This window comes from Copadichromis virginalis, linkage group LG23, assembly GCF_057382275.1.
Source record: "Copadichromis virginalis isolate Kocher_CV1m ecotype Utaka linkage group LG23, C_Virginalis_male_GT1.1, whole genome shotgun sequence".
Classification (NCBI taxonomy): domain Eukaryota; kingdom Metazoa; phylum Chordata; class Actinopteri; order Cichliformes; family Cichlidae; genus Copadichromis; species Copadichromis virginalis.
This window is the reverse complement of record NC_140639.1, coordinates 45,943,331-45,968,263: the sequence shown is the minus strand read 5'-3', so window position 1 is coordinate 45,968,263 and position 24,933 is coordinate 45,943,331. Positions and strand designations below refer to the sequence as shown.

The 24,933-nt window shown below is 41.0% G+C and overlaps 1 protein-coding gene across 1 annotated transcript; it reads right to left on the bottom strand.

The window, feature by feature from the left end:
- Positions 1 to 4,301: 4,301 nt before the first annotated feature.
- Positions 4,302 to 24,872, bottom strand: LOC146681764 (protein-tyrosine kinase 2-beta-like). The gene is made up of 30 exons (XM_085448705.1): positions 24,629 to 24,872; positions 24,201 to 24,532; positions 23,619 to 23,797; positions 22,975 to 23,062; positions 22,823 to 22,902; positions 22,672 to 22,734; positions 22,210 to 22,264; positions 21,975 to 22,115; positions 21,680 to 21,751; positions 21,399 to 21,500; positions 20,950 to 21,064; positions 20,345 to 20,384; positions 20,049 to 20,080; positions 19,901 to 19,948; positions 17,486 to 17,580; positions 17,252 to 17,333; positions 15,702 to 15,802; positions 15,498 to 15,613; positions 15,158 to 15,258; positions 14,949 to 15,038; positions 10,590 to 10,794; positions 10,384 to 10,489; positions 9,923 to 9,970; positions 9,360 to 9,479; positions 9,161 to 9,193; positions 8,306 to 8,330; positions 8,025 to 8,059; positions 7,766 to 7,900; positions 5,098 to 5,178; positions 4,302 to 4,801 (listed from the first exon to the last, which is right to left on the bottom strand). The coding sequence occupies exons 2-30, from the start codon at positions 24,402 to 24,404 to the stop codon at positions 4,553 to 4,555; spliced, it is 2,841 nt and encodes a 946-aa protein (XP_085304831.1). The 5' UTR covers positions 24,405 to 24,532; positions 24,629 to 24,872; the 3' UTR covers positions 4,302 to 4,552.
- Between the last annotated feature and the right edge of the window lie 61 nt (positions 24,873 to 24,933).

Below are 24,933 nucleotides of genomic sequence, written 5' to 3'. Positions count from 1 at the left end.
CGCTGGACAGACCCAGTGCACCTAAATGCGTAGTGAGGGTGTGCTGGGAACGTCTAGCAGAGGCCCCAGTCCGCGAGATCTTCAACGCACACCTCCGGCAGAGCTTCAACAGCATTCCGAGGGAGACTGGGGACATTGAGTCCAAATGGACCATGTTCAGCGTCTCCATTGCCGAAGCTGCTGCATTGAGCTTCGGCCGCAAGGTGGTTGGTGCCTGCCGTGGTAGTAATCCCCGAACCAAATGGTGGACACCAGAGGTGAAGGGAGCCACCAGGCTGAAGAAGGAGTCCTATCGGGCTTGGTTAGCCTGTGGGACTCCGGAGGCAGCCGACAGGTATCGACAGGCCAAGCGGAATGTGGCTCGGGCAGTGGCTGAAGCAAAAACTCGGGTGTGGGAGGAGTTCGGAGAGGCCATGGAAAAAGACTTTTAGACTGCCTCGAAGAGATTCTGGCAAACCGTCAGGCGTCTCAGGAGGGGAAAGCGGTGCTCTAACTGCACTGTGTACAGTGCTGGCGGAGCGCTGCTGACGTCGACTGAGAAAATTGTCGGGCGGTAGAAGGAATACTTCGAGGACCTCCTTAATCCCACTGACACATCTTCCGAGGAGGAAGCAGAGTCTGGGGATGAGGGCAATGACCCGCCAATTTCCAGGGGCGAGGTCACTGAGGCAGTTAAACAACTCCTTGGTGGCAGAGCCCCTGGTGTTGATGAGGTCCGCCCCGAGTTCCTGATGGCTCTGGACGTTGTAGGGCTGTCCTGGTTGGCATGCCTCTACAATGTTGCGTGGAGATCAGGGGCAGTACCCGTGGACTGGCAGACCTGGGTGGTGGTCCCCATCTTTAAGAAGGCAGACCGGAGGGTGTGTTCCAACTACAGGGGGATCACACTCCTCAGCCTCCCTGGAAAGGTCTATGCCAGGGTGCTGGAAAGGAGACTTCGTCCGCTAGTCAAACCTCGGATACAGGAGGAACAATGCAGTTTTCGTCCTGGTTGCGGAACACTGGACCAGCTCTTTATCCTCTCAAGGATACTTGAGGGTGCATGGGAGTTTGCCCAACCAGTCTACATGTGTTTTGTGGACTTGGAGAAGGCATTCGACCGTGTCCCTCGTGGGTGTCCTGGGTGTGGTGTTCCGGGCATGTCCCACCAGGAGGAGGCCCCGGGGCAGACCCAGGACACGCTGGAGAGATTACATCTCTCGGCTGGCCTGGGAACGCCTTGGTGTTCCCCCGGATAAGCTGGAGGAGGTGGCTCGGGAGAGGGAGGTCTGGGCCTCTCTGCTTAGGCTGCTGCCCCCGCGACCCGGCCTCGGATAAAGCGGATGAAGCTGGATGGATGGATGGATTATGGTCAGACATCTCCACTTTGGTCTCTTCTGTTTAAAGGATATTGTTCCAGAGAGTTGTAACTTGTTCAGATGAAACTTTACAAACCTGACATTTTCTTTTCCTGGCAGCCTTTCCACCAACAAGATAATTATGGCAACACTTGGCTGCTTCTTAGCCTCTGAGTTACTGTGGGATAAGCTTAGTTTTTCACAAATCAGATTCCTGTGAAAACCTTCTTTTTCAAAAGTCCGTGTAAAGACATTGTTAATTCTGGTCAGAGGTTTATATACACTCATCATGGCCACCAGTGTAATTTTAAGCTTTTAATGATTTCTTTGAACTGTTCTTTTTCCAGTGTGTAATGATTGTGCAGCCATGTCTTTATATAAATAAATCAAATATATACAGAAACCCCACCACTAATATTTGATTGTCCCTAAGCAAAAGCTTCCAAAAGCATCTAACCAAAATCTTTTGGTAGCCATCTACAAGTTCCTGGCATAATTCTGCCTTCAAGAATTTGGTAGTAGTTCTCCTTCTTCATTATTCTGTCCACTTACAAATGTAACAGTACCACTGGGAGCAAAACTCCCACAAAGCATGATGCTACCACCACCATGCTTGACACCTGGGACAGTGTTCTTATGTTTGAAAGCCTCACCTTTACTACCCCAAAACATACCTCTTGTAAATGTGTCAAAACAGCTCAATCTTTGACTGGTCTGACCATAAAGCTTTTCTCCAGAAGGTATTTGGCTTGTCCATCTGGTAAACTGGAAATTGCAGCTGAGCTCAAAGGTGTTGATTTGGAGCAGGAGCTTCTTTCTTTATTGGCACCCTCTCAGTCAATAGTGTTGCAAAACACTGTGGACAGTGCTGCTAGTGTTCCAGCAATTTCCAATTCATGGCAGGTTTGAGCCTTAGTGGTCCCTGGGCAGACCTAACGAATTTCCTGAGGGTGATGGTTTGGGACTTCCTCCAGACCTTGGCAAATTGGTCAAACTTGTGGAAATCTACATATCTGGGACTCTGATAATTGTTCAGTCCAGTGAATTTTGTGTAATAAATCATTTTTTATGCTAGCAAGAGTCAGGATAACTAAGGCAAGTTAAGAAAAGTTAATAGGCCTTGGACTTGTCAAGTTAATAAAACTTGACAAGTACAAAATTTCAGCACTACTTATTAAAAGATTTGGATGAGTGCGTGTCAGCCTACAAAAAAGTAAGGAAATTTGTCTATTATCTCTAAGTTGTAATGATGCTTCTTGGCATTAAATCTTATACCACTGAAAAGCCCCAATTTCCCCTATAGTGGTACCAAGTTTGTCTAGGAAATGTATTTTGGGGTTGAGTAGAGTTGAATATGTGGGTTACACCTAATAAAAACTCTGAAAGGTTCTCACTACTGAAAACCAAGCTGTTTCAGGTGAAAAGGAAGCCGTTTAAACTGAATAGGAAGGTGTTTTGGGTGAACAGGACAGTGACCAGTGAGAACACATTTCAAAATACAGATAACATTACATTAATGTCTGCTCAACAGCCTGAAAGTGAAATATATTAGTCTTAAAAGAGACCATCAGAACTCTTTAAAATGTGACAGCCATGGAGCATCAACCTGCTGTAAGTATAAGTGTGGATGTGCTGAATAGTCACACTTTGGCATCTGGACATCAGACACCAGAAACAAGAAATCCCAATAGAGTTTGTGTATAATCATCTAGCACTCCCTCTTGTCTAAAATTGTCTGGATTTTTGTTTTGAAAGACTCAATACATTGCAGGGCACAAGTGAAACATTTTTACGACATCCTCTTCATTGCCTCTTATCTCAAAGAATGCATGTGAAAAATTCAGGGTATCAGATAAAATTTCATTGTAGTTGAGGTACCGTCACACAGTCCTCTTTTCAGATTGTAGGTGCAGCTAGCATGGTGCAACTTAGCATGGCCAGGAGGTCTAGACTTGTTGCTATCCTACAACAGTGTTCGGATGGTCACTACCAAGGCCAAAAAATTGTTCTCTTATGCTGCTAACAAGCTGTTGAGTAGACATCAGCGTGGTTTTCGCGGTATTGAAATGTACTGTTTGTTTTTCTCAACTTCCTGTTCAACTGAAATCTTCTCAGTTTTCATTAGTGTGTGTGTGTGTGTGTGTGTGAAATATTCAGTAGAGTGTGTGAGAGCGTTTCAGTAACAACGTCCCTAAAGCCCACTCATAAAATCTTCCCTGTCAATGCCAAACAGCTTGTTCTGCTATCGACACCTGTTTCGTGTCATTTGTTGGATTTCACGATTAAAGTCTGGAGAAACAACACATATTAACATTTTAACAATTTATTCACATTACAAACAGGAAAAATAAAAAGTTTTAAACTGTTTTGTCAAAAACAGTATTTCTAGTTGGCCACTTTCCTTAGAAGCAACAATATAGTCTTCTTTTTTCTTTACTGTGAACGACTGTGAATAAATGCAGTTCAAGTCTGTACAGCCCACCCAAGGCTGCCCGAGGTTGTCATTGCACAATAACAGCTATGCAAATTACCTGCTAGAGAGTTTACCCCACAGCCATTTAACAGGACTGATGTTAAAAGTACAATATTCAAGGGTGTGCTGATGGCTTGCTGCAGTAATCACATGAGCACATGAACAAACTTTAGTACATCATTTCAGTGTAGTTTTTTACCTTTCAGATGTATTGTTGTCAAACTGCTGGGCGGGTAGCCAGCGTGGACAAGCAAGTTTGTGACTGGGATAACTCCAGAACGAGGCGATGTAGGTTTTTCAAATTGATACCAAAATTTAAATAAAATAAAATTTTTTGAATGACTTCAAACTGAAGTGATCTGGACCTAAAGATCAAGGTCACAGGTGTGAATGCAATAACTTGAGAACAAAGCAACATAGAATTTTTACATTAATACCACAGGTGTATCATGTATCATTAATTTATATCATAAAATGACCACTGCAACACAGAAAGGTCATAATTTTTAATAGTAAAAATATAGAATAAACACTACAAATATTATTAATACATTCAGCGTTTCAGTTCAGTTGTTTAAGCGCATATACAAATACAGTATGACATCTTTCATTAGCTGATACACCCCTGTCCCCTCGGGACAGAGCTGCACCATAAGGACATAGCCTCCACATGTCCTCAAGAAAAGAACTGATCCTTTCATAACTAAAGCCAAATTTCAAGTTCGTTTGATCAGCAGGGAACCTATGTGTCTTCCCCAGAATCTTCTTCATCTTCTGAGTCATGTTTAGGCTTGGCAAGGTTGGCCCTGACTCGAGCCTGGTCCACAGCATCCAGGAGGTTTTTGGAGTCAAGAGCAAGAGTGTGAGCAGCAGCTAACATCTGCTTCTGGCACTCCTCCTTTAGTGATGTTATGGAGTTCTGCTGGGCCAGTCGCATCTTATTGATCAGCTCTGCCAAATCCTTGTTCAGCAGTTTCTTCGTGCCCTCAATCTAGGATGGACCAGAAGGAAGATCAGATCATACAGACAACAGGAGGTAAAAAAAAGTATAAAGACTGAAAAGATGATCTAGTATGCTTATATATGGCATAAAGTGTCAAATGGTAATAATCTCTATATTGACACACATAGAAGCCAAAAAGCCTTTTTGCACTGAGTATTTAACGTTGTTTCACAACATAACTTCTGTTTATGTGAATCTTCAAAGAAAATCCCTCTGCATCTGGTCTGCTGGCTGATATGCATACACTGTCACAAAACATAAGGCAGACAATATTTGAAACCTACCTCTGAGGTGACAGAGGAGTGCAGAGAGGGCAGGATCTCATCAACACTTTGAATCAGGGTCCGGAGAGAGATACCCACTGCCTGCAGGTGGATGATGGAGAAAAGCGAAGATGAATGGAGTGAGAGATGTGGAAGTAAGGACGAGGAAGGATAAAATGATCAATTACTCAAATACAAACAGTCTTCCTTGTTTTAAAAGCTGGAACTCATGTTTAGTTGTGTAAACTCTCCATTACGTGATAGTGAGCTTTATGTGTGCATGAGCTAAAACAACAGCGCCCTCTACTGTCAGTGGCTCAAACTATTCCTGAAAAAAGGTCCGTGTATCGTACAGTTACAGCACTAATGATGGACATGATGAGTTTGGGAGTTGTCTCCAATGTTCCCTCTAATTTTTCACGTGTCTGAGCGAACACACAAACGCCCTGAGCGGTCCCTTGGACAGCAGCAGACGTTTGCACTGTGGTCACACCAGCATCGAATCCATCCAAGTTACATGGTTTATTAAAATAATCAAATTACAGCATTTACATTTATGTTAGACCACTTTAAATTAACTGCTTTAGCCCACTTACAATGAAAATTAAAAAGACTTAAAAATTAAAATAAGTTAAACTTTGTTTTTATTTTCTGTAAAGCTCTGACTTGTATTATGAGTCTGAGTCTGTGGTCTGGGAGAGAGTCCTGTAACTCTCTGTCTGCAAAATACAGTATATAATGACCAACGTTGGGCAATTAATTATATAGTTACTTCTTCAAAAAAGTTACTGGATTATGCAAAAAACTAAGTTTTTTGCAGCTGTTTACCTAAAAATGAAGCCAAGGTGTTTTTTTTAAATATACATTTCAAACTATTTACAGAACAATCAGCTGTTCTGCATCAAATCTGATGTCACAAAAATTATTTGTGTGCCACTCCAAAAAATAATTTCTGTCCACTATGAGATAAAGGAGAACAACAGCCTGATACCTGCAGGCCTGACAGCAGGAGATGTATCACTCCTGTAACACCTGTAATATTCAGCAGTCGCCTCATTGTTCTGACACACACAACAAAACTACTCACTACACTACACACTAACTACACAAGATTTGCGCTAAACGTCGCAAATCTCTCACATCTCAAAACACCGCCGTCACTCCTAAAACTTCCCCCCTTCCTAAACATCTGTTACCATATATAGTTTTTTGATTGGTCGACATGGTACATTTTTCCACCAATAGGAAGGGGGGAGGGGGGGGGGTTGGTGTTGTTTTTGCTGATAGGCGGAGAGTGCGTTTGAGCGTTTTCCTCAAACGCACTCTCGCAGTTTTTACTGTTTCTTCCCGCTAGTGATGGGATTTCCGGCTCTTTTTAGAGAACCGGCTCTTTCGGCTCCGAACAGGCTCTTCAGGTTGTTTTGTTGCTTTAATTAATTTATTATTAACAATAATATAAAATTATGCACAAAAGGAATTTATTTATATATGTATATATATAAATATATGCGGTGGCCCCTAGAGACAAAGCACGTACAAACTCCAAAACACACTAGCATTAACTGAACTTCCAAAACAGAGCTACTTAGATCACTTAAATTACACAATTGAAAGCATATGTGTATTGTTTGTGTATTTATACACAAGCACTCATATATATTTAAATAATTTTAAAAAATGTTCATTTACCTGTTACTACCACACACCAAATCTGGTCGTTGGTACTTGCTGGCTTGTGTAGCCTCTAGGTAACAAAAGTTCAACACTGCCCCTAGCATCCTGGAGCACTTCTGTTGTATTTTGTACGTGTTTTGAGTTTTTACGTGTTTTGCAGTTTTTATGCGAGAGAGAGGGTGAGAGAAAGAAAAAAAACCCCACGGCTCGCGTCGTTCACATCAAAGATCCGGCTCTAAGAGCCGACCGACACATCACTACTTCCCGCAGTAAATATAAACAACGACAGTATTCAGGAAGAAAACCAAACATTGCATATATTTTTATCATAACTCTGGTTTTACGTGGCCGATCAACACAATTTAAAAACTGGTATAAAGTCCACACTTTTTCCGTCAATTGTTCCATCTGTCCTGCTCACATCTCCAATGGTTGTACACGTTGTCATTAACGTGGCTTCACTCCACATCAGCCCGCTTTGCAAGCTAAAACACCGGTGTCGGCGCATAAGGACACTGTCATAGCCTGTCAACGACGTTGATTTACTGCGTGTATACGAATGTGAATCGCATCATTGGCTGGACTATGGGATAAGGTGGCATCGTTCTATTCCCATACGGGAGCAGCCAGTCACTTACTGACTAACACTGAAAAACAGGAATGTTAAAGTTTTAGTTTTAATTTCAATTCAGGTTAGATTTTTTTGTGCGCAACACAGATTTTCTGTGCGCAGAGACCGTGCCAGCAGTGCGCAATTGCGCACGCGCGCAGCTTAGAGGGAACATTGGTTGTCTCATTGTTGCCCCTCTAGTTCACCTGTTGTTAATTTTAATAACACTACAAATGTCCCATGTTTTAAATGCTGGAACTTATGTTTAGTTGTATAAACTCTCCTACACCTGATAGAAAGCTTTATGTCTGCTTGAGCTAAACCAATGGCGCCCTCTGCTGTCAGTACTGTGTGCTCTGAAAAAAGGTGATCCTCAGTGTATCATAGATACTAACATAGACCTACCTTGACAGCATTGGGATACTCAGAAGCCGGCAGTGTGTTGACATCATTCTTCAGCTGGACCACCTGTTTCACCATCGCCATGACGCTGGTGTAAACCTGATCACCTGATCGGTCCAGCTCAGCTGTGGGACGAGGCTGCAGCAGTACAAGAAAGCTCTTACTGACACGTAGCTTCATTTAAGCTTTAAAATGTCCACATTTAAACCTTTTCAACCCTTTCTTAACTATTTTCGATGAAAACTTTATTGTGCACTTTTACCTGTGCAGCTGGCATTGGAGGTTTCTGTGGAGGACCTGAAACACAGAAGAGAATCTAATAAATCAAAGCCATGTATCAGACTAGTAATGCCAACAGCACAGGATTTTGCACACTCCATGAACAGCTGATGCTTAACAGTTTAAAAAAAAAAGGATTATAAATGTTGGAGTAAATTTGAAAGGTACTAATTAGTTAATTAATTAATTAATTTTGTACGTTACACTGCAGTTAAGAAAAGTGTATGTACGCTGAAGACACCTAAAAATTTAAAGTGGACTCACCGTTTTTTGAGCTGTTGTGAGGAAGCTGCAAATAACAGAGAAACAGTGACACAGATACTCTTTATCAACTTAACAGAGTACGGTTAGCCAGCAGCATTTAAATAATCTTTGGAAACTAATATGTTTAAACCAATCACCCTCCCAACCCCCACACCATTACCACATTTTTGAGTAAATCAACTTCGTCATTAAGCTAACCACATGAGTTATTTAAAGCACAACAAGGTTTGTGTCTTAAAAGTTTAAACTCTGTTGATGAAAACAAGTCACCACTGAATTTTTGTCAGCTCGAACTGTAGATGGAAGATCAATTTAACATTTATAGTTTTACACTATATGGACAAAAGACCAACGTGTTTCGACTTGTGACCACGATGAAAGCCATAAGCTGAAACACGCTGGTCAACCAATAAAGTTGTTCCTTAATGCTTCATGTGTTGCTGAAGCATTAAGGAAGATCTGTCACCAGATCTCTGTCCTTCTCCTCGCACCTTGGAAGTAAGTTCATGAAATTTCTTCCCACCTAGATATTTCACGATCAAATGTTGGCAGTATTCCAGAAAATCTGAAGCATTTAGGAATCATGGTAACTCCGCCAGGAAGTGGGAAATCACTTAAAGTTGCACAGTGGGTTTACTCACTGCTGAGGTGGTTGCATAGCTATAGCTAGTACTGTAATGACTCAAACACTGCAGAGCTCCAAATCTCCTCTGGTATTAACATCAGCACAAAAACTGTGCATCAGGAGCTTCACGGCATGGGTTTGCATGGCCGAGCAGCTGTATTTTCAACTGGGTTTCTGCCTCGTGCTGATCAAAGCATGATTTGCACAAGAGGAAAAGAAGAAGAAAGTACCTCGATCTGTGTATCTCGTCCCACAACAGGACCCTACAGGAAAACACATTTAAAAAGAAGCTTTAGTGCTTTATGTGTAATCAATTATAGTCCCATGAAATAATATCAGACATGTATCACTTCATTTTGTTACACTGCTAAACTCCTGTGGTTCAAACCTGGCTGCATTATGTGTGTGTTTGTGTGTGTGATCTCTCACCAGATGTTTCTCTTCCTGCTCCAGCCACTTTTTGTCCATCATCATTTCTCTTCTTTGTCTTTCCAAAGTTTCTTCCACTCTCTCTTTCTCCCATGCTGGGATGCTATCCTTTGGAGGTACCTACACATGCACAAACACACACACAGACACACACACGTCCTTGACATGTTACTAATTTTATTATACAGCGCAGATAGCTATTTAAAACCTCATGTGTTTTTTGTAACTTTTTCTCAGTTGCTTATGTAAAACAGTTTTTCCCCTTCAATGATTTTGTCACGTGTTCTGTTTCCTCCACTATATCCTCCAGTCATCCAATTTTAACCCCTTTAGCAGAAGCGCTTCCACCGACGAACGTGACTCTAAGCAATATGAAAAGATCAATAATGCAATTGCTGATAAGAAGCGGTTTTGTGAAGGTAAAATTTCAAAACTGTATTAACATTCACTGAATATGTGTTTCCTGGGTAAGGGGACGCGCGCAACTGAATCTGAATTTAGACACTAATATACATGTATGTGTACACTATTGTATATCTGTGTGTGTAAGTGTGTTTAGATACCTGTATGTGTGAGCCTTGGGGAAGGGTGCTGCCTGCTGATCTGGAAGGCTAAGAGAAAGAAAGAGGACAATATATAGGTTAAAACATTTACATAATTCATTCTGCACATAACTTTAAACTGCATACACATGAAAAAAGACATTTTAAAAATCACAATAAGCGTATAGAAAAGATAAATGGTTGAAAATTGCTTGTGAAAAAGAAAGTGATCTGTGTGAGTTAATGAAAGACTGGATTTTCCCCATTTACTTCCACACTATCTCCAGCTTTCTAGGAACCTGAATATGAAGGAACTAGCATGTAGCATCTGCAGATGCAGCTTCATTTATGAGACCAAAGTGAAAAGTTTGACACATTTAATAAGCAGAAACTCTGGTGTATTTCACTTTCAAGATGCGTTGTAACGCAACAAAAATATATGTGTGTGCAGTGCTGTGCAAGTCTTGAGCCACCTTTGGTACCTTTGGTGGAGGCTCCGTGTGGTTGGGATCAAATGCTATCGAGTTGGACCGTGGTTTGTTTCGCCTCTCATCTTTCTCCAGCTCCACCTCCATTCTGTGGACGTCACTATTAAACACAGGCATCATCAGTTTATATAACTTTGAATAGTGGGATCAGTTCTTCTGCATGTACTGGGGGTCATGTGTTCAGTTAGGTGAGTGTGCACCTGAGGGAGCAGGCAAGCTGGCCAAAGCTGGGACGGCCACTGGGCTCATAGGCCCAGCAGCGGGTAAGCAGCGAGTAGATGATGGGCGGGCAGAGCTGCGGTTTGTGGAGTCGAACGCCCGCTTCCAGCTGGGTGATCACCTGCCCGTTCTCCAACCAGAAGAACGGCTGCTGGGCCATTGAGAAGATCTCCCACACACAAACAGCTGGTTGAACACACACACACACACACACACACACACACACACACACACACGATTAGCTATATTAAAAATAATCTATGTTTATCTATTCACACTGAGACTGGCACTTACACTTTCATCACGCAAATGCGGTTTATAAATACATCAGCAGATTTGTCTCTAAGATGATTCCCAACTAAACTATTATTTCAGACATGAAACTTGATTTAAGCTTGAACATCAGATTTTAGAGAGACACACTCATGATGTTTAGACACTTTTAATTTTGTTTCAAATCAAACAAGGTGATTTGAAACAAAATTAATAATTTTATATCATGCTTTTTCCTGTGACCTGACTGTAAAAAATGGGAAAAACAATTTAATTTCTATAGTAGATATTTTAAAAACAGGAGCGTTATTGTCATCATTTATCTGCTACTTAATTACTTTGGTGCAGTATAAATTTCAGTGGCAGGGAGGGGTCTTTATTAATCAGAAAAGCTGTAAAATTTATGAAAATGCATGTGAAAATTTATGCATTCTGTCACATTTTTCAAGCTGTCCATTGGCCCAGATTGGAGTCTTTGCCCAACCAAATCTGGTGCCCGCGTATGTTTGACATCTCTGCATCACATGAACAAAAGTACTGAGCATGTCTTCAGTCCCATAGGTGTGGGGCTGCAATTATTCACTGAGAGACTTGATTACTAAAAAAATCCCTAATGTAAATTCTTTACTGTGATGCTTTGTTAAACCACGACTATGCAGCACTCAGCTGCCACTGACCACTGCACAGTTGTGAGCCTTTCACCTAAATTTGTGACTAAAACCAGTACAAATGTATTTAGGAGCACGCGTGTGAATAAAATGTCTTACACCATTAAGCTCAAGCAGCCCCTACTTATCTCAACAAAAAGACTCATGAGAAACAACAGCAGCAGTGAAGATGACGCTGTAATAGAATAAAGAGGAGTCTGTCTACGCACACTGTTACCGGAGCTGTAGCTGTTACTGGCAAGCTCAGGAAATGTCCAAAACTGCAGCGCTTGTTACTAGTAACATGCTATGGGGCGCCGTTTGTAAAGTGAAACATGCTGAAATTAACGGCAACATTTTTCCACATTTAGCTCAAAACGAGTCCTTTTTTACAACATTTAGTAAAATATTTGTAACTTTTCATAGTTAAAACACAATTTTAAATGTTAAATCTAAATGTTAAGTCGAAATATTATATTTAAATCTAAATCTAAATGTTAATTCTAAATGTTAAATGCTAAATCTAAATGTTAAATGTTAAATCTAAATGTTTAGGCTAACATGCAAATTTAACATTTAGATTGAAATATAATATTTAGATTTAACATTTAACATTTAGATTTAACATTTAACATTTAGATTTAAATATAATATTTAGATTTAACATTTAACATTTAGATTTAACATTTAACATTTAGATTTAACATTTAACATTTAGATTTAAATATAATATTTAGATTTAATATTTAACATTTGATGAAAAGTTACAAACATTTTACTAAATGTTGTAAAAAATTACTTGAAAAAACATGTTTTTGTAAGGTTTTGAGCTAAATGTGAAAAAATGTTGACGTTAATTTCAGCATGTTTCACTTTAAAAACGGCGCCCCATAATATGCAGCATGCATACTAAATTATATTCAATTCTAGGCTTTAGTAACATTAGTTTACAGCAAACATACGGTCCGGGGCCAGAATGTGGGACATTGGACAGCTTTGGAAAATGTGAAGAAGTGCATAGATTTTTACCTTTAAGTTTTACAGCTTTTCTTCTTACTGATTGATTTGTATTATTGTACGGTCTTTATGTCCCATATAAAGCACCTCAATCTACATCTATTTAATTAATTGGTAGATAAACGATGAAAAACACATTCCTATTTTGACACCATCTACTACAGGAATTACAGTTTTTTTTAACAAGGAGCATTTTCTTTTTTTGGTGATTTTACGATTCATAACGTAGTTTCAGTGGTCTGGTATGGCCCACTTATGGGCTTTTTGTAGCCCACAATGTAAAATGATGATGGCTGGTTCACTTGTTTCACTGATTTACAAATGATTAATATAAAACATTCTTCCCGTTAGCTCGAAGCTAGATCTACTACAGCCGGGAGGAACACCGCTTTCCCGGCACATTGTGCCTCGACCTCCCGGTCAGCTTCGAGCCAGCGTCCGAAGAATGCGGCTAAAAGTTTTGCGAGATCTCGCAAAACTATCTCGGGATCTCGCAAAACTTTTGCGAGATCCCGAGATAGTTTTGCGAGATCTCGCAAAAGTCCGTCTTAATTTTTTTTCTCCCATGTCCCCTGCGGGGCTCCGTAGTATTGTATTGTATTGATAATATTTTAATATTTTAAAAAAATATTTTTCAAAAATGTGTACATGTTCCAGGAAAGTCTGAGCCTCTGACTTGGGTTTTTTAGGTGGGTCACTTAAATATTATTAACAATAATTACTGACAGCTGCAAACACCAGCACGCCTGTTTTCGGCAGCAGGAAGCGTTGCATCAAAGTGCTCACTTCTGAGGAAGTTGATATGCTCACTTTTCTTCATTGTAGCTGCCACATGCTCTTTCAAAGGCTTACAGACAAACATACTCAATCACATTTTCACACTTGCTCATATGCACACACACGCACACAGACACACATACTTAAGCTGGGCATACACTGTGCGATTTTTTCAGTCGCGCGATTCCGCTCCTGCTCAAACTGGGTCTGCAGGGTCTCACACTATACGGCCCGATGCTCTGATGCGACCTGAGTGCTCACACTGTGCGTCCATAAAAATGAAGGTTATAACAGAAAATCTGTCGCTCACTCACCCTCTCTGTCTTTCACTCACACAGACACACACACACCACCATCAACTTTGCTAAATTGCTAACGAAAAACATTGATCAAGCAGCTGTGATTGAGCAGCAGTGTAAATCCAACTATTGTCACGGTTGTTGTGGTTGTGATGATTTTGTGAGGCCACATCGAAAAGGTTCGGATGAGCTTTCCAAAGTTCTACAAGTGCCTCCATCGCTTGTGTCCAGATCACACGCTGCACTGCCGTGCTCACCGACGTTTATGTGTTTGCGCGTGCGCAGTGTGAGCAGCTGCGGTGACACCCTCCTCCCGACCAAGCGATTGATGATTGGGAGCTGGTCGTGAGGTGTTAATCGCTTCTCGTTACCCCACGTATACTACATGATGCACGACGTACGATGAAGGCCAAAATCGGGCCGATCACCAAAACGGTCGCACGACTGAAAAATCGGCTCAAAATGGGCCAAAAATCGCACAGTGTAAGCCTAGCATAAGAAAGCCTTCTCAGAGGACTTAAACCCATTTAATTTATGACTTATTTTAGGTTGGAAACCTATGAGCTGTTTTTAAAGACCTGCCTCTTTCTCTTTTGAATACTTGGTTTTAGTAGTTAATAAGACATAAGTATTTGTTGGGTATTACTCGATTAATTAATGGAATAATCGGTAGAACACTTGATCACTAAAATCGATAGCTGTAGCCCAACATAGGTGTGTAAAATCAGGCACAGTCTGCTTTTACAGAAATCAATCTGCATCTTTATGAACTCAGTTCATGAAATTTCTTCCCCCCTCGATATTTCATGACCAGCTGTAAGAGGTATTACTGCAAAGAGAAAGCATTTGGGAACCACAGTAACTCAGGCATGAAGCGGCAGACCACATTATGTTGCACAGATGGGTCGCTGAGTGCTGAGGTGGGTTATCTTTAAAAACTCCCAACGTTTGGCTGACTCACTAGCTGCAGAGCCTCACATGCCTCAAGATGCCAAAACAACAGCTCCTGTGAAACGGCTGTTGTTGTGATTTGGCTCTAAATTTAAAAAAAAAAAATTGAAGTGGACTCCTCAAGCATTAACATCAGCCCAAAAACTGTGTGCTATGAGAGATGGAAGGACTAAATAACATGGTTCACATCAGTCTACAGCCTGAGGAATTACAAATCAACTGAGTGAAAACCTCAAGCTGTACCGCGGTGAAACTAACTTTAAGCACTACTTGTTTCTGTTCCTGGTTTAATAAAAGCCTGTATTGTGTTCAGACGGAGTAAAGACCTACATGTGTAACTGAGAGAATGAATTTTTTTGTTGTTGTTTTTTCTCACCGAACATCCAGACATCACTGGCTGTGGTGAAACGTCTAAAGTTGATGGATTCTGGCGCCATCCATTTGATTGGTAAACGACTCACTGAAGCTGCACACAGAGGAGAAATTGAGATTCAATAAGTTAATGGGTGCAGTTAAACGGGCAAAGCAAAAACATGACATTTATTTTGACTTCTACAAACATTCGAAACTTGTCGATGTGTGCACCTTTATAATACTCTTGGTCGTCTACGTAGCGAGAGAGGCCGAAGTCACCAAGTTTGACGCATTCTGGAGACGCCACCAAGATGTTTCTCACCGCTATGTCTCTATGGCCCGCAGACAGACAGACAGAGAAAATAGAAACCACAAGATGACGCGAAGAATAAAGAAACATCACACCAAAAGAAATCAGCATGCAAACCATTTTCACTTAATATCTGCACAACATGCAGAGAGGCTTTAAAGTTTCTGCAAAATAAAAATGTTTTTATTCAGTCCTGCTGAGCTTCTTTCTTAAAATACACTGCAGGCAATGAAAGCACACTACTTGTGGAAAATGTGCTACCTGTGCACCATGTTGAGACCTTCTAGGTAAGCCAAAGCTTTGCATATCTGTAGACAGTAGAGGACAAGCGTCGCTGTGCTCAGGCTGTACTGGTTCTCTATGAGGTAGTTCCCCAACTGTGAGCGAAACAAGGCACAGTTGCAAGTCACGGTTTAGGTTGTGATACTTTAGGTTTACCATTAGAATAAAAACACAAAAACATACCTCTCCGTGTTCATAGAGCTCCATGACAATCCAGACAGGATCGGCCTCAATGACTCCAATCAGACGCACGATGTGGGGGTGATCCAGATTTTTCATCAAGTCTTTAACAGAGAGAATTCAGACTTTATTAATGTAGAGACAGACAGAGATTACATGCAGCAATGGTTCTTGGTTATATTATGGCTTTTTGTTTATAGATAACAAAAGCCATACTAGCCCCAAAGTCCTGCTTACAATTTTTTTAGCATTACTCCAGCCTAGGCAGACAGACAACTACACAGATTAACCTAAACCTACTGACTGCATGGCTTCAGAGAGAACACCGGGAACATGCGATCTCCTCACAGAAAGGCCCCAGGCAGGTGGTGGATTCAAACCCAGGACCTCCCCACTATGAGGCAATGGTGCTAACCATCACACCACTGTGCCTAACCTAAGCTCTTTATCTAAAAATACATTTGACTTCTGCTTTTCGTGCAAGTCTTGTTCATACTTTATGAGGAAGATTATAATTATTTTCTTCAGAAGCAAAATCGATAGTTCTCCCCTCTCTTTTCTAAGCCCCTCCTATCAGATGAGCACGGGCAATTGCTCATGTTTGATAGGCTTAAAAATAAAACATGTTCAACTTTACTTTACAGAGGAGAGCCATCATGTGGCATCCCCTAAAAGACCCCACAGCTCTTTAATTGAATGTTATTATATATTTTACTGTCATACAGTTTTCACCCAAAAGTGCATGTTTGATTAACTCTAAAAACCTGATTCCAGAGGAGTTTCTGTTGCTCATTTTGTTTTAACACCCACTGCATGCCCAGCAAAGAAACGTGCGGCTAGCTGGTGAATTTGCAGCTAGTGAAGCGTGATGAGTGCAACAGGACAAGGTTGAGACCAAAACGAGTGCTACATAGAAATGCAAATGTGAATGCTGGATTAAACAAAGAAAATAAGAAGAGTGTTGCTGATGATCATGGAAGAAGAAGCAGGGCATTTCTGGGGGAAAAGCGTAACAAAAATGTCGGCTATTTCGTCCTGTGACCATGAAATTTCAAAATGTAACGCTTGATTTAAACAGTTTAACCATCAGCAAAGGTCCGGACCTCAGGAATGTTTTGTCTATCTCAGAACAGAAAACATCAAAGTTTGTTACGTCTCAAGCTTTGATGTTTTTGCAATGGATGATAAAACCTGCGGCTTCCAGACTCCCACATTTAGCCGTCGGAGTTATTACATGAAACCACAAGCAGACAACAGGAAGTTCACTACATCAGCCTCGTTACTGGTGCAAAAACCTTCAAATGATCTAAACTAGCACATTTCACTCTTGGCTTGTCACACTTTACTCATTACTTCTTTAAGCAAAAATTAGCCAACACTTTCATTTTCAAGTGTATAAGAACCCACCCATATAAGACCCAACTTGGCCCTAAAGTGCTTTTTTTGTATAAATTCCTACGTGCTGCAGTTGCGTCACAAACCCCTGCACATGCTGGCTGACATGTGTAGTGCAAAAGAAAAGGAAACAATCACTGCAGCTGCAATGCACTCACCGGCTTCACTGAGAAACTTTTCCTTTACATCAGCCGAACAGTCCTTACATGTTTTGATGGCCACTCGGATCCTCTCCCCTGTCTGCAGACAAACACACACGCACAGTGGTTTACATTTGCAAACCTTTTTCATATTTTCAGCTTTGGGTTTGATGGATATTTGTGGGATGTTCTTATCAAGCATGTCTGAGCCTTAGCATGAGGCTAGTTAGTCAACACAACAGATGGACTCACTGGGCTTTTATAAACTCCATCGTGAACCTCTCCAAAGAATCCCTCGCCCAGGATCCGTCCCACAACGAAATCCTCCTTGGAGATCTTGTGCCTTTCTGCACACAGAAACAAAGGCACAGGTTGAGAAAACTCCACGTTTCCCTCTTTTAAAAGGTAGGTGATATGCTGTAAATGTAAAGCTGTTCAAACAAGACAAGACAACAAAACAAAAAAACAAAAAGAAAAGCCTACACACAACAGGATGTGTGGTTTGCCACTATTTGTACTTCCTTCCTTTACATGTTACTGGGACACGTTTACATCCTCTGTGTCACACTTTGCAGCAGTATGTTCATTTTCTGAGTCATATAAAGTGAAACTACAATGTGAGCTGTGATAACAGCTCATGCATATAATTTGATGTAAATATTAATAATAATAACCTTAATTCAATTGCAAAATTTTCTCCAACCCAGGCACTTTTTGTTACTTACCCACATCTCCTGGATATTTAAAGGAACATAGCAAGCAAGTATAAAAGAAAAAAAAAGGAAAAGCTACCTTTGTTTTTAGTAGTGCACCAAGAAAACAAGTAAATAAGATCTAAATGCCCTAAATTATTTATCAGTCAATGTACTTCTATAAATATATAAAGCCCTGATATCTGTGTTTAATAGTGACATCCAAAGTATGGAGGTGGAACTGGACATGGATAAGAGGTGAAACAGACCATGTTACAACTCGAAAGTATTTGACACCAGCCACAGAGAGCCTGCACCAAAGGTACCGCATACACGCCACTACAAGTACCCAGAAGGTGTAAACTCCTCACTGCAGCTGTCATCTAATAAACTCCCTGCGTAGGTGTAAACCAAAATAAATATACAGTACTATGTAAAAGTCTTGCCAAAAATATACCACCAGGAAAATAGGTGCAGCTATTTATTGAAACATCTGCGCACCTATATAAAAATACTGTAAGTCAAAAACAGAGTTTGTACAATTCCAATTCAATATTTGGTATGACCACCTTTATTCTTCATCATAGTCTAAAGGCAGCTTTACAATTGGCAGTGTGTTTGAGATCACTGACATGCTGAAAAATGAAGCAGTTGTCGACCAGTTGCTTTTCAGATAGTATTTCATAGTGGATCAAAATTTGATGGTACTTGTTGACACCAGCTGGCCATTGAACCAAGACCATTTCTGATGAGGCTCCAGCGAACACATCGATCAACCCATCAATAGCCAGATGCATCTCCCACACCTGCCATTTATTCTTTTTATCCTCCATTTGTCCAGTTTCTTCAGATTTTTTAAGGACACGCTGCACACAATGTTGAGAAATCCCAAGCTTTCATCTTACAGCTCTTTGGGGATCACCTCACTGGTTCATAAATATTATTTGTATGTCTGCCATCCATCCATCCATCCATCCATCCATCCATCCATCCATCCATCCATCCATCTATCCATCTTCATCCGCTTTATCCGAGGCCGGGTCGCGGGGGCAGCAGCCTAAGCAAAGAGGCCCAGACCTCCCTCTCCCCAGCCACCTCCTCCAGCTTATCCGGGGGAATACCAAGGCGTTCCCAGGCCAGCCGAGAGATATCATCTCTCCAGCGTGTCCTGGGTCTGCCCCGGGGCCTCCTCCCGGTGGGACATGCCTGGAACACCTCACCCAGGAGGCACCCAGGGGGCATCCTTGTCAGATGCCCGAACCACCTCAGCTGGCTCCTTTCGATGTGGAGCAGCAGCTGCTCTACTCTGAGCCCCTCCCGGTGCCTGTCTGCCAAACTGTGTTATCTAAATAATTTTTAATAGATTCAACTAAAGAAATTGGTTCTTTGCCAAGTTATTATGTGAAAACAGAACACTGGCTCATCCCTTGAGTTAGGTGCCTTTTTATGTTTGAATGATTCATAAGTTTGAAGTACCTTAACAACAAAGAAGCAAACAAAAACCCCAAACCAAGTTATAGAACTGGTATAGAGCAGTCAATGTCCAAGGAAAAACATTAAAAGACTTTCAGGAAGCTCAAGGTTACGTTAAAAAAACCTAAAAAAAAAACAAAACTAGATTCAGTCTTTTTGGAAGGGAAATATACAGAAATGAGGGCGGCTCAAGACTTTTGCACAGTACTGTATAATTTTGGTTAAACCCGGGGAAGTTTTTACATGTACATTTTTAACTTTCCACTTACTCACTTTGAATACTCCAGCTTTTCTTAGTTTGCTGTTTTGCAACAGTGTTTTAACATTTTCATTCTTTCTCAATAAGGAAGAGAGCAGCAGGGGATTATATAACAAAATCCCCACAACTGGCCATCGCAATAACACAAACACCTTAACTGACAGATGGTTTTGGCTCATTGGTAGCGATACAATCTGCGTGAGCTTCAGGATCAATTTTGATTTAAAGTAAAATGCTACTCACCACTAATGTCAGCTCCGTCTTCAGGGATTTCAGCATAAATATCAGAATCTAAAGTTAAACGAATAAAAGAAAAACACATTATTAGTATACATACATACATTGCTTTTAAAGTTAAAAGTAAAATTCTAGAGGCTGGATTAGTACTTACTGAAACCTTTACTGTGAGCACTGGAACCAGCACTGGAAGAAGAAGAGAGAAAAATGTTTCTTTCTTTCTGTAACATTTTGTATACAAGCAAACGTTTCAGCAAACATCTGTGACATATCAGCTGTGAGCGGTAGACATATGAAAAAATGAACACAGAGGAGGAAGATCTTAAAATAAACTACACCCACATACGTTATGCTTCTACTAAATTATCCCCACCGAGGGAAAACAATGTGTCACCTTTAATAACATTTAAAAAAAACCCACAACTTTCCAAATTGACTCATCACGCTCACCATTTTGGGATGTCAGGAAGTTTCATTCGCGTATCTCTCCCTGTAAGAGTCAGATATCTGGTTAAGGCATAGGTGGCAGGAATAGGCAATTAAAGGTTCTTTCCACAGTCTCATGCTCTGTTATACTAAACCTTACTGCAATAAGTGGGAAAAACATGGCTTAATTTTATTTTTTAATGTCAAATGTAATATCAAATTCATGGAAAGTGAGAGCCAAGAGGCCAAAAGTAAGTGCCAGGATTAAGCAGGATGAGTGGGTTACATGGAAATGTCACATGTTATCATGTAAAAAAAAGAAAAAAAGAGTGCAATAGACTGGCACTCTGTCCAAACTATACCCGACCTGTCAATCTATGATAGCTTGGACGTACTTGAGCCCTCCCACAACTCTTAGCTAGATAAGTGGTTAAGAAGATGGGTGGAAAGGCATTCCTTCCCCCTGGAATGAGCTGCAGAATGAATATCTCGTAAAGTCTCCAGTATGCATGTGATACCAGCTTATGCAACTCCATTATACAGCTGTTTTTCTGGCCAGGACACGCTTGTAAAAGACATTTTTTAATCTCAAGACCCTTACTTTTTGCATGGATGGACATTACTTTTACCTTTGTTGGGGCTGACAATAAGTGAACGTTCAGCGCCTTCCAGTCGGCAGTAGCCATCAATCAGGTCAGCCAGGTTTTCTGCTACTGCCAGGGAGGAGGTGTTCACTGACAGCGGCTGGAGGGTGGAAGATACATGATATTTAATCTGCACTAAGAACTAAAAAACACTGGGTGCATTAAGATATAGTCAATGCGACTTCTACAACACAACTACTGTTTGTAAAAGCAGTGTGATTTAAAAAAAAAAAAATCCAGATCATAAACCCTATCACTCTCCCCCGGTGATGGGGACAATGATACCGATACCTACTGTACTTCAAAATTTCATCAGTTCTTTTTCATTACTTCCCTGGAAGTCTTTGACAATTTGACGCCTCCAGGGAACTGATGAAAAAGGTAGAAATGAAACAAAACACAGCAGTTAAACAAATCAGGAAGTTCAGTGCTACCTGTTTGGCTCCCTCAATGTGCGCTTTGAGCAGAGCTCGCCCATCACTCTCTGCAGTACAGGAGATGCTGCGGACCTGAGAGAACTTGGCCAAACAGATGGGCTGAAAAGATTTAAAAGATTTAGACAATATATTTATATATAAATAGACACACACACACACACACACACACACACACACACACACACACACACACACACACACACACACACACACCATGACAGATTTGTTTTAAGAGATCAAACAAAAATTAATAGAAGTAAGAGAAAGTTCAAACTCACCGTTGAGTTCTCAGTGTGCTGACTAATCCCATCAGGGTCAATAACTAAGTCTATTGTTAAGCTCCAGCCTTGCTACAGAGACACAAAGCACACACATTAATAATTTTGAAACCTCTCTGAGAAGAGAAGAGATCCCATTTTTGTGAACACAAAGAAATGAAAAACATAAATATATAAAGCACTGCACTGCGTTTTATCTTCAAACAAAACAAGTTTTTACTGTTAGAATTCAGTCACCACTTGTTTTATTCAGTGCCAGTATACGTGACAACCAGTGCACACATCAAATACACACCACTAGTTGGCAGGCGAAGCTTTCCTGTGTGAAGCACCAGCACTGAGACAGAGTGGTGAAGAACTTCGCCATGCACTGGTCCTGATTCAGAGCCGAGTAGCCCTGAAATGTCTGCTGGATCATGCGACGCAGCTGCTTGGGCTGATACACAGATGCAGACGGAGACAATCAGGCACATTTTATTTCATCCTGTAACTTTAGGCAGAAATTGTATCGAAATGTTCTGGCTCCATACCTTCATGCTGTCAATGAGCTCTTTGGGGAAGAAGAGGTCGAGTCCTATCTCCTTCCTAATGGAGGAATAAAGGGAAGTCAGACAGCTATAATGAAACAAAAACTTGATGCAACCCCGCATCTCTCTAGTTTAGAACAATATGTAATGTGAAACTTTCACTTTTAGAAATATGCACTTTATGTAGCTTTTTGTGTTAACCGGAGACTGCATCTGGTCATTTTTACTCTTCCTTTTCATCCACCTTTCACCACATATCCACATATCATTTCTCAGAAATAGAAAGCCCTTCTATTTCTGAGAAATGCTGATTAAATAGGTGGCGCAGGCCTATTTAAAAAAAAACAACTAACAAAAACAATAAAGTGGTACACACGCATGTACCACAAAGGCATGAAAGGCCTGAGGTAAAAGGTAAACAGGCAGTAGCATGAGAAGTAGGAAGGTTATGCATGCTAAACTTACTCCAGAAATTCAAAGTTTGACTTTTTCTCCAATCCGTTTGGATTCATGTCTTTGCAGAACCTCCTGTAAGTAGTAACAGTACCATTCATCAGTTTTCCATGAAAGTATGCACAATTATTGCCCAGTTTTTCTTTTGTCCATGAGATGTTACCTGATTTCCAGACAGCCAAGCTGTAGAGCCATTCCATCGCTTACTTTTGAGGCATACTGCTGCATATAATCACTTCGTACCTGAGGGTAAACGTGTAAACCTAAATTAAACCGCTAAGACGAAGGTGCAAAAACACTGACAATTTTACTGACCTGCTGGTAAAAGTAGAGCATGGTGGTTCTGTCATCTTGGAATTTTTTCATAAAGTCTGATGGGATGTATCTGATCCTCAAGTCATATCTGAATAAATAAAGATCACAGTTCACGGTCATAAACTTTATATTATTTTTGAGATATCACAAATAGCAATAATGTCAGCTGGTTATTTGTGAGATATCAGATTCCTGGCTTAGTATCGATACTTTTGTTAGATTTAGATAGACAGAGTACACTTTATTTGAATATTTTCAGTGTGGGATGCTTAGCTCAGTGGGTGCACAGGCGACCAAATGCTGTATGGCTGGAGAGGCCTGCCTTCAAGTCTGACCTGTGGACTTTTGCCACTTGTCTTCCCCTCTCTCTCTCCCCACTTTCCTGTCTCTCTAAGCTGTCCCTATCCAAAAAAGGCTAAAAAAAAATATCTTTACTGTATTTTAAGATTGTACATACCAAGCACATTTCTTTAATGATTAATCATATGAATAAATAAAGTTTTGATTTTATACATTTCAGCTGCATTTTACTCAAAAATATCGCTTCATGTTTGCCGAAGAATCCTTTTTTTGTGTTTTTGAGTGTACCGCCCAGTCAAAACCAGTCAAAACAAAATATTCAGCGATGTGACAGGTTTACCAACCTCCACTCAGCTTCTAGGTGCTGTTGCTCGTAGCGGTGGGTGAGCTCAGCCACAGTGAGATCAGGGTGCAGCCAGTGTATCTCTGAGGATTTGAGGTGTTTGAGAAGGAGGCCGTAGCATTGGGTGTATTTTATCTCTGGACCAACGCAGCCGCTGGACAGCACCGTGCTGATCAGATTCTGGGATTGAAATAATTACAGAGAAGCATATTGAATTTTAGCTTTCCAGTATAAGCTTGATATCAACTTTACAACGCGTGCTGTGTCATGTGAATAAATTCCGTTCTGATGTAGGTTTAGAGAACTCAAGCGAAGGCTAAATGCCAGCGCAAGGTTTGTTTATCAGTGTGTGCATCCTGTTATCAGAAATCCAAAACAGACTTCCTTGTTGTCTTAGAAGAAGGTATGAAGAATACATCTGAGTGCAGTGATGCCAATAAAGTCAGGAAAACTTAGAGAAGAGTAGCTGAAAGCAGGGCGGCAGAACATTATTAAAGCATTTCAGTCTATCTGATAAGCACAGCAGAGTAAAGCTTTTATAGTTTTAGAGTAGAGTATGAAGTAAGAGTAAAAAAAGGTCTACCTTGACAGTCCATCCCTCCTCACAGCGGATGAGTTTGAAGTTCTTGCCCAGGTTGGGGCTGTTGCTGAGGAAACACACTTTGATGATCTTCACCTGGGAGAGGACATCCCTGTGGACACCCGCTGTTGGAGACAGGTCCGAGGAATCTGACTGGCTGGTCAGAGACATGCTCCTCCAGGAAAGGGTGCTGGTGTCTCCCGACATCACGCACTCACTCGACACACACACAGACACACAAACAGCTACTGCACTTAGACATCCATGACTGTCCAAGTTTTCAGTCTGCTGCTTCTTTCTCCCTCACACAGAAAACAGGTAGGGGCGCATTGAAGCTGGGGACATGTAAGAGATCACCGTGTTGTTAGACTTAAAGAGCTTTCATGTGTCAGTAAATGGCTTAAATTCTGCTGCGATGTCTCTGTACTCACCAGTCTTGCACAAGCTTCACGTACGGCTCAATGTTCATGCGGCCTTTGAAAAACGAAGACTATTCAAACCCAGCGACAGAGCGCACACCTATTACTTTGTAAAGCAAAGGTTTGTGTTGTTTGTGTTCTTCTGGAGATTAAAAGAGCAGACCTATAAGAAGTTGTCTGCTGAACAAGAATCATATCAGTTCGCGAAAGAGGAAACAGCACTGACGAGCCAATGAGGAAGTTGAAGTGCAGCTACAGAAAAACTGACAGGACTGATGAAACCGCGGTGTCACCCCCCATCTTACATGCAATGGCAC